The following is a 9,775-nucleotide window of genomic DNA, read 5'->3' as shown; positions in this document are numbered from 1 at the left end:
TGGGGAGACCCCTGACAGATTTGGGATCAGACACAAGGCGAGCTCTTATGGCTGAGGGGAACGTGGGCAGTGTACTTCAGGAGCAGAGTATTGGATGCGGGGAGGGCCCCTGAACTCCACTTTGTATGCAGCAGCTGCAGGCCAGTGAGTACTGCTGAATAAGGAAGTACGCAGTGCGAGGATGAAATGTTGGGGTTCACAGCTGCCATTCTGACTGAGCAAAGTCTCTCACTGCACCGTTATGCTAGCGTTGGGGTTCAAGAATTCAGGGCAATGAAGGACAAGAGGACTCAGTGCGATTCCTGTTGCGCCCCTACGCACCAGGAATTCCTTAGAATGATGGGAATGGCAGTTATCAGATTCGAGGGGGAGAAAAAGAGCTGGAGTGAGCAAAACAAAGAGCGAGTGTGGGCCGCAGTGACTTCATGCCTCACCAATGTCCCGCCCACGCTACGGAGCTGGAGCTGTTGCTGCTGCTGCCCTGGGCCGCTGCGGCGCTTGCTGTCTACCAAAGCAAGGAACACTGTAGCGTGGGGCGGTTTCCTAGCAACTCTCAGCTCTGAGCACACCCAGTCACCCGAATTCTTGGAGGCCCCCTCATGGGGGACCCACAGAACTAGAGCACCCCATCCCTGCTCATAGCCTGCCTCGCCCCCCTCTCATTCTCAACGGGTACAGCCCAGAGAGCATCAGCTGTTCTGGGCGGCCAGACGCCTGAGCCGCCTCAGCCCAAAAGGACAAGGGTACACAACTCCCTCCGAGCAAGGCGAAGTGGAACCTTTCCTCCCAGCCGGGTAGGCAGTGGCTCTGTGCCTACGGGCACAGACCGGGGCTTCTAGGGCACTCGCGGAGCCATTCCCCCAGCTGCTGGCACCAGAGCCTCCTCTCCCGCCAATCGGGACGCTGACGCCCTTGGCTTGCTGAGCCTAAGTGGAGTTGGCCTCCCTGCCCACCTGTGGAAGAAGCTCGCACCAACAGATGCGCCAGCAACTCCCCCCACCCCCTTGGCCTTCTAGCCGTCCCCTCCCACTAATGCAGCATCACCCTGTGAATTACATTAGGGTGGTTTTCCCCCCAGCCTCGGGCTTTGTTTGGGTTTGATTGTGTTTGGCTCTTTGCTAAGCTGATTTATGCAGCAGAGCCCCATCCGCTGGAGAGAAACAAAAGGTCTTTTCTTTGTCCGGAGCCGACTGTGGAGTCCTTACTCGCTTCGCCGCCGCGGGCCATCGGCTGTCCGAGGAGACGCTTTTGGTTGAGACCCGCGGGGCCCGCTGTGCGGAGATGGGAGGGCCGCAGGGGCCCTGAGGTGCAGAGAGCTGCTCAGGCCCGCGGATCTGTACCGCCTACTCAGAGCCCCTGGGTGGGTCAGACCGGCCTTCGGAAAAGGTTCTAGGGATTCTGGGCCCGCGGGCCCTAAGGTGCGCCCCCAAGTCGCGAGCGCGCGTCAGGAAGCGGCCAGGCAGCCGGCGCGGGGCGGGCTGCTTTGCATTATGTGCGGCTCGGCCCTTGCTTTTCTGACTGCTGCTCTGCTCTGCCTGCACAACTGCCAGCGAGGTCCTGTCTTGGTTCTCCGGGCGGCCTGGCTGTTTTCACTTGTTATTGGACTGGACCAAAGCGGTAAGTTATTTTGCTTTGTTCTCTTCCCTTCTTCCAACGTCTTGGGCTGACATTGAGAGCTTCTGGCCTGGACATCCCTGACAGGTAAGTGGCAGATGTTGGTTCTCCTCAGTCCTGAGTCTTAAGGAGGACAGGTGTGTGGCACAGTCCTCCATAGACAAGCCAGGTGTCAAACTTTGCCATCCTGGAGTGACAGCAATAGTCCATGGTTGGAAAAGTAGTTCTTGAGTTAAAATTTGGGAAAGAGACGGTTGTACTTAAAGAAGCCAATTTGGGGGTTCCAATGTTTCCTGAGAATATCACTGTATAGACTGTGTTCCCCTTCTTTTCACTGGGGGCAGGAGGCAAAATTCACTAATGACATTTGAATCAAGGCTGTGGCTAAGATGACTAATAATAGGATGGAGTCTTCCATGTGTTGGTCTATAAAAGAACAACCACATACAAGTTTCTTCTACCATAACCATTCAGCCTGGATGAATGAAATGCCCTTGAGAAGTATCTATTTATGCTTTAAGCCACTGGAAGGGGTGGGGTGGGAGAAGAACACTGTTCTTGATAATCTTTTGTGGCTAATTGATCCCTCCCTAAGTTCAGTCTTTGATACTGATAGGTCATCTCTCTATAAACTTTACTGTAAAACTGCCTTCCTAAGTCACAAAGGATAGTTCTCATCAAATACCGCATCAGAAGGAGTTTGGGACTTCAGCTTGCTGGCCTTATATTCTTAGTGAGCCATGAAACAAAATGAGCAATAATAACAATTACCAGTCTACAGGTCAAACGGTAACATAGAAGTCAAATATTTATTTTTACAAATGGAGTCACCATTGCCATACTTTAAATTTTCTTTTCACTTTTCTTGTCACTAATTCCTTAAATTTTACTAAAGACTACTACTACTGAAAACAGGTTTAATTAATAGCCACAATTCTGTTGTAAAACTAAATTTTATACCTGTACTTTGAATTGATGTGCTGGCATTCCGCAGGAAGTTAATTAAAGGTAAAGCTTATATGTAAAAGTTTATAATGGAAAAATTCAGATAACTTCTTTGAATATTGCATATATAGTTGAGCAACACTTGTTTTGGGTGAGATTTGCCTAGATATCTGAAACAGTGTTAATTAGAGTCAATTTTTATCTTGTGGTTATTTTGAGACTTATTGATTCAAAATAAGTGAAACTTAATGCAAAGGAAAGAATCACACTCACTATCAAGTGTCTATTGAGTGGAACATGTGCTTGCCACAGCAGATTTTCCACTGATCATAATACCATCAGATGTCAGTTTACTAAAGTGTTCTCTAACTAGAGTTGGTAAACAGTCACACTACCAAAATGACAGAAACTTGTGCCAACAGAATTTATTTTGTTCCAAAGAAAGTCTCACCTTTAACATTAGCTAATAATAGAGTTTTTAAAAGTTCATTGTGCTTGTAAGGATAAATCAGGTTCCCGTATAATAGCAAGATATTTCCATCCAGTGGCTATTATTGATCTGAAGCAAGTATTATGAATGGGCTGCCTTGCACCTGCTGATCTGAAAAGTGAATGCTAATTTGAAATCAAAACAAGGCATCCGTTTCCCAGTCTCTGTCAATATACAAAGGCTTCTGATATATACTGACTTGCATAGTAGTTAGAAACATGAAAAAAATTTAAATTACAGTCAGTGCCTTTCAGCAAATTAGAGATCAGTATAAACATCTGTACTTTGTGATACATCTACAAGTCTTAAATTACAGGTCTCTACTGTACAAATTAAATGCTTAAAGCAGAATAGAAATTTAAGTATCAGTTACAAAAGAAATCTTTTCCCCATGTCCAGTAGTTTACACCAAGAAAATGTTGAGGGCAATAAAGTCATACTTAGAAGACTGAAAACTACATAAGAAACACATCCATCACTTTGGCTTTAATTTTTAAAGTACAATTTATACAAATGCTTTAGACTTTTAGTAATGTGAGGAAGTGAGGGTGGCTGAATACAGTAGGTGGGGCATGTTATGAATGAGGTACAAAAATTTCTTACTTAGGAAATATTATTCCAGTTTCTTTTATGTTTCCTCAAAGAAACTAATGAGCCGGGCGGTGTGGCGCATGCCTTTAATCCCAGCACTCGGGAGGCAGAGGCAGGCAGATCTCTGTGAGTTCGAGACCAGCCTGGTCTACAAGAGCTAGTTCCAGGACAGGCTCCAAAACCATAGAGAAACCCTGTCTCGAAAAAAAAAATAATGAAAATTGAAGACAGAGTTATCAACCAACACTAAAAAACTGGTTACTAATGGTTTTTTGCTAGATACAAAAATTAGTTAATATTTGAATAGTTATCATAGCAACACTTTATTTCTACATTTGATGATTTTAAAAGATTAAAAATAATCTGTTACTCAATGACATAGCAGTAGAAAGATGGCACACTTCAAAAGTCATAATTTCTTTGTCAAGCAGTACCTATTATTGTAATGAGATTTGATCTTCTGTTTCTTGAGCTATCAAGTGCTTGTTCTTTTCCATTACAATCAACCAAAAGAATGAGCACGGTTTTGTGACAGCAGTGTGACTTTCCCTCAAACAGATTAATCATATCAAATATTCTAGGAATTTCCCCACCCCCAGGTGTGTGTGTGTGTGTGTGTGTGTGTATGTGTGTGTATGTGTGTATGTGCGTGTGTGTGTATGTGTGTGTGTGTGCGCATGTGTGTGTGTATGTACATGCACTCTTACATGCACAGATGCACAGCCATGTTTTTGCATGTGTGTGGAGTGCACGTATGTGTGGGTATGAATGCATGTGGGCGCTCATGCATATGGAAGCCAGTTATTGATGTTGGAACCATCCTAAGTAGCTATCTCACCTTAGATATTGAAGCAGAACCTCTCATCCAAACCAAGAATTCACTGATAACACTAGTCTTGCTAGCCAGTTTGTTTCTGGGGATTTTGTCTCCGTCTTCTGAGATTGGAATTACAAGCAGGTCAACATACCAACTAGACATTTGTATGTGGACTTCTCAGGACCTGAAAGCTTGCAGTGCAAGCTTGATAACCACTGATTCATCCCATTAGTTCCTAAAATTCTTTTAACTAATTTGGAGCAAAAAACTATTTATGGAAACCATGGCTTCATTTGGAAAAAGTCCAGTCTTTTATCTCACTTCCATAAAATGTGTTCATATTAATTCTATCTTTAGGCAACAGAGATACTTTGGGGTCTATTTAAAAGTCATCTATAATTATCTTATGTGTGAAAACAAGTAGCTGATAGGATTTCAAAATTTTCCCTTATGTTGAAAGAGTTGCCATGCTTGTTTTCTCCAAAGCCTCCTCCTTTGTGGGAAGGCTGTATTCATCATGTTGTGGTTCTGCTAAGCTAAGATCTGGGAGCTGCCCAGGGTTGTTGGAGGTTGTTTGTTTGTTCCTGGTCACTCAGACCTGAAATAATCACACAGAAACTATATTATTTGCAATACTGTTTGGCCAATAGCTTATCCACATTTTTAGCTAGTTCTTATATCATAAATTAACCCATCTCCATTATCTGTATATCACCACAAGGTTGTAGTCTATAAGCAAAATTTTAGGAAGCTAGTATTCAGCAGACTTTTGCATGAAGCAGGAAATTTGAAGATCTGTTCTGTCTTGTAAAGGCAAAGTCCATCAGATGCTTGCCTCTGTGTCCTGCACAATGTCTGGCAGACTCTTTCATGAAGCAGGAACCTTGAAGGATCATCTAACCTTTAGGCAAGTTCAGCAGTCATTTTTCTGTGGGTCCTGCATGTCCAGTTCATACAGCATAACTTCAAGAAGTCCAGGCAGGAGCAGTTTCTTGCCCAATTGGCTAGCACACTCCCTAAGGAGATTCTTTGATGCTCATCTTCCTCTTGAAGTAGATTGCTGCTGCCAGGAACAGATGTGTCTTTGTCATGAAAAGTCCTAAGTTCTTAAAACATTTTAAATGCCATATTCTGAAGGTATTTGAAAGGTTTAAAGAATAATTATCCATCCGAAATATATCTCTGTACATTTAGAAAGCCTAACTAACATACTAGAAGCTTGACTATTAGAGATGACTATCTATTAATCTATATTTCTTAATTATTTTTTTTTACAGAAACTATTAATTACAACACTGTTTGGCCAATGACTCTAGTGTATTCCTAGCAAGTTCTTACACCTTAAATTAACCCATTTCTATTATTTTATATTTTACCATGAGGCTTCTGGTTTCCCAGCAAGGTTCTGGTGCATCTGTCTCCTGTGGTGGCTACATGGCATATCCCTGACTCTGCCTACTCTCCCTATATATATCTTTTCCAGCCTGGCTATATTCTGTTAAGCCTTTGGCCAAAAGCAGCTTTATTCATTAAACCAATAAAAGAAACACATATACAGAAGGATTTCCCACAGCAGTTCAGTTGTCAAATCTGATATCTAACCCTGCTAGGCCTATCATCAATTAAGAAGGTGATGCTGTCCACCCACAAGTTGGCTTTTTAGACCTATGATCTCTTAGCTTAACCTCATTCCTCAATCTCTGATTTTGATTCTTGCTTATTCTAAGAACTTCAAAAGCAATAGTGGCTCCAGAATTCTGTCCTCATTTTGCTTAACAATACAGAGATCCCAAATGAATTGATACGGCTTTGGTATTTTATATTATGTTTCTATGATGTCACCATCCAGATGTCTATTTCCAGTCTTGACCTTATTGGATCTCTGGAGGAGAAAGCAACAACATACAATTTGTCTAAAGACAAATTAATTCTTACATATTCAAAAAAGAATACCTAATTTTCTCCAAACTTGTTCTTTTCATGTTCTCTTAATTCAGTCAGTGGTGAGCCAGATTCTTGGGAGTTCAGACTAACACTTAGTAGCATCCTTGATTGTCTATTTTTGTAATGGACTCTGACATTACAAGACAGAACAGATCTTTGCCCAGTCCATTACAAACTCTATTGCATCACTATGGTTCATACAACCTTTCCCTGTCTCACACATGGGGAGTCTAGCACATCTTTTCCTCTTCACATGCATTACACCTCTATTGCATAGACACATGTCAGTCAGCTCCTGTCACTCCTCATATGCAACTCTACATAGATTTTATCTGTCTTGAATTCAAGGCCAGGTTTTAGTTTTAGACTCTATAAGAACTGACCATCTATCCGTTCTTCTCAGATTTGATTCTAGAAACACTGATCCTTACTGTTTGTGGAGGCACAAGGCATGGTTCTACTCCCTTGCTCTACGCCCTGTCACTGGAATGCTCCTGCCTGAGCAGGATTATTACTTTTTCAGCCCCTATCTTCTCAGTGTCTAGTGAACATTACCCTATCAGAGAGAGTACCTCTGCGATTTTTATGGACCCTGTGTAATCCTGCATCCTACATCTTTTACTTCTATAGTCCTTAGTACCCTGGGTTATTTATGCATGAGTTTGTTTGTTGTCCTTATCTCTGTCCAGTCCCCCAACTAGATTACTGCTCATGATGGAAAGCATTTTGCTTTTTTCCTGAAAAACATTGTCCATACACACACACGCACACACATATATGGATATATGTATGTATGTATCTGCACACACTGCAAATGAGTCAAAGTAGTAGAGCAGAAATATGCTTCTTCTAGATTGAGTCTCCAGTGAGTTCTTGTTTATCTCAAGGCAAGATTTCTCTTTGCGTAACAAATAGACGTACTTCAATGTCAAGTTCTAATATATTTAATAGAAAACAGTGATCTTCTTCCAGAGAAAAAGGTTATTCAACATTTGTAAAAATGGGAAAACAATCTGTCCTAGGTTATACAATTTCCTGTTTAGGGAAGGGGTACTATGACTAAACTGAATCACTCCCATAGCCTGACTTCTTATTCTGGAGAACTATAAAGCCCATAGAGTCATATGGAGAATCTTAAAAGTAAGGAAAACTGGCCAAGGAGCAGATTTTTTTTTTGAATACATTGTCAGCTGATCATTTTTAGATGTATTCCAAATTTGAAAGACATTATTTACGTGTGACTATATATGTTTTCTAAGCTAATTATATCTTCATTATAAACTGAAAAGTAAATTAGTCGGCATTGAAATAAGCCAAGAACAGTCAACAGATACAGTTCATGAAAGAAAGGAAAACTTTCAAATAAGATTAGGAGAGGCAATCAAGATAAGTATGAAAGTTTCCACTCCATTGGACATTTTATGAGAATTCAGCATATTATGATATAAAACACCATATTAACTTTCCAATTTTTACATACTGCTCTTTTAAATAAGACTTTGCAGAAGACAACATGTGAGATAATCTGGTCTCTGTTCTTTGTATTTACAGATTTTTAGACTTCTACTGGTTCAATCTGGTATAGCTAGGTATAAACAGTCTGTTTTTAAATTTCTCAGTTTGCTCACAGAGAAGCTCCCTTGTGTCCTTTTATGGACTACTGAAGTGGAAGGTTTTGTTTTGATCTAAGCATTTTAAACTTTAACAAATAAGTTTTATAAACGTCAGCTAGTTTTTGTACAACTCAGTAAACTTTTGGCGTTTGGTGAGTCTTTGTCTGGGCTTTCCAAGAAGAGATGCCCACACACCATCTTCCCTGATTGTGCCTGTTCTGTGGCATCTGTGGTCACTGCACAGCTTCTCTGTTCCTGTCCTGATAACTCTATAATAACTGCTATAAAAACTCTTACCTTGCCAAACTGACCTGAGGATATCATCTTTTTGTGAATTCACTGAAATAACCAAGCAACTTCTCCCCAATGTTCCTGTATTTGCCCAATTCTTCTTGTTCTCAAAATTCTAGCTTTTGTTGTTGTGCAAGTTGATGCCTGTCAAGTGTTGTCAGCAGACAGCTATGAGGTTCTGAGAAGGATCTTCAGTTTTATAATGCATTCTCTGAATTACATACTAACTGTATCATAAAATAAAATATTGGAAAAAAATTTATCATAATTTATTTGACTGTATGAAGCTACATATTAAGTAAAGAACTTAAAGGCTACCCAATTAAAATATTTACAGATGATATCTTAAAGTTTGTTATCAGGCAGTGGTGGCACACACTTTTAATTCCAACACTTGGGAGGCAGAGACAGACAGATCTCTGCAAGTTCAATGCCTGTAGCCACTGGGCTACAGACAGAGTTCCAGGCTATGCAAAGAAACCCTGTCTCAAACAAAACAAAAATATATGCTTGCATTTGAGCTCCCATTCTCTGCCATATGTTTTTCTAAGTGATTCAATGCATTCACTGTATCTTTAAAACACACTGTGTAAGAAAAGTGTGTTTATAATCCCTACTTTTGAAAGGAGAATTGACACAGGAAGGGATGAACAATGTATACAACACAACACACAGCCAGTATGAGGAAAGCCAGGATTTGAATTCCTTTACATGGCTTTACAATTTCTTAAGAAGGATGTTATACAGCCATGTCTATCCCATGTGCCCCACCTGGTGGGTAAGGTAGGACACTGCTGTGTGTGCAGAGTAATCACAGCAAGAGGTCTTTGATCTTAGAATCATAGTATCTTCAAAATATGCATCCTAGGGAAGTTCCCAGTTATTCCCAGGTTGCCTCAAGTACACCTCACTGTGGAAAGGTTTCTTGTGTATGAAAGATTAAGGAAGAGAAAACAGGTGACTTAGTTGGGAACACCCTGTGGTCAAGTCAGCTTCCTTGTGGTCCCTTTGCTTTCCAGGGTGTCGCTAATGTGTAAGATTTGCTATTGGGGGAAGGAAAAGAATGAGCATCTCGGGTCCAACAAAAGCATTTACAGGGAAAATTCTATGACATGGTCAGATTATTGACTAACTCAGACCTGATCATGCTTCACACTGCTTACAGACAGTGTGTTAGAGCTGCTAAAGTCACATGTCATGTTGTATATGCACAGATGGTGTGTTAGCACTGCTGAAGTCACATGTCATGTATATTCATATCATTTTTTTCACTCTATGCATATTCACTAAATTGGACATTCCATTGAAAATAATGATTTTCATCAATTCTTCAGATCTGGCAAGATGGGTCCCTTAGAGCCTGGCATTTTAGTGTATGTGGGGCTCAAGGCACATGTGCTTACTCTCTTCAGACAGCTTCAAAGCTGAGAGAACCAGGGTCCTGTTCTGTGAACACAGAGTAGAACAACG

General features: G+C 41.2%; 1 protein-coding gene across 4 annotated transcripts in view; it reads left to right on the top strand.

Annotated features, from left to right (window-relative positions):
• Nucleotides 1-556: 556 nt before the first annotated feature.
• Itgb8 (integrin subunit beta 8) overlaps nt 557-9,775 on the top strand; it is a 101,807-nt gene continuing 92,588 nt past the window's right edge. For all 4 annotated transcript variants that reach the window (XR_003377315.1, XR_001228960.2, XR_003377314.1 and 1 more), the window contains exon 1: nt 557-1,617. Coding sequence is in view for 1 of the 4 variants with exons in the window: in XM_005343688.2 (XP_005343745.1) it covers nt 1,491-1,617 (127 nt within the window). In the remaining 3 variants the exon portion in view is untranslated. The remainder of the gene's footprint in view (nt 1,618-9,775) is intronic.

This window comes from Microtus ochrogaster, chromosome 1 (genome assembly GCF_000317375.1).
Source record: "Microtus ochrogaster isolate Prairie Vole_2 chromosome 1, MicOch1.0, whole genome shotgun sequence".
In the NCBI taxonomy this organism is placed as follows: domain Eukaryota; kingdom Metazoa; phylum Chordata; class Mammalia; order Rodentia; family Cricetidae; genus Microtus; species Microtus ochrogaster.
This window is presented reverse-complemented; position numbering and strand designations above follow the sequence as displayed.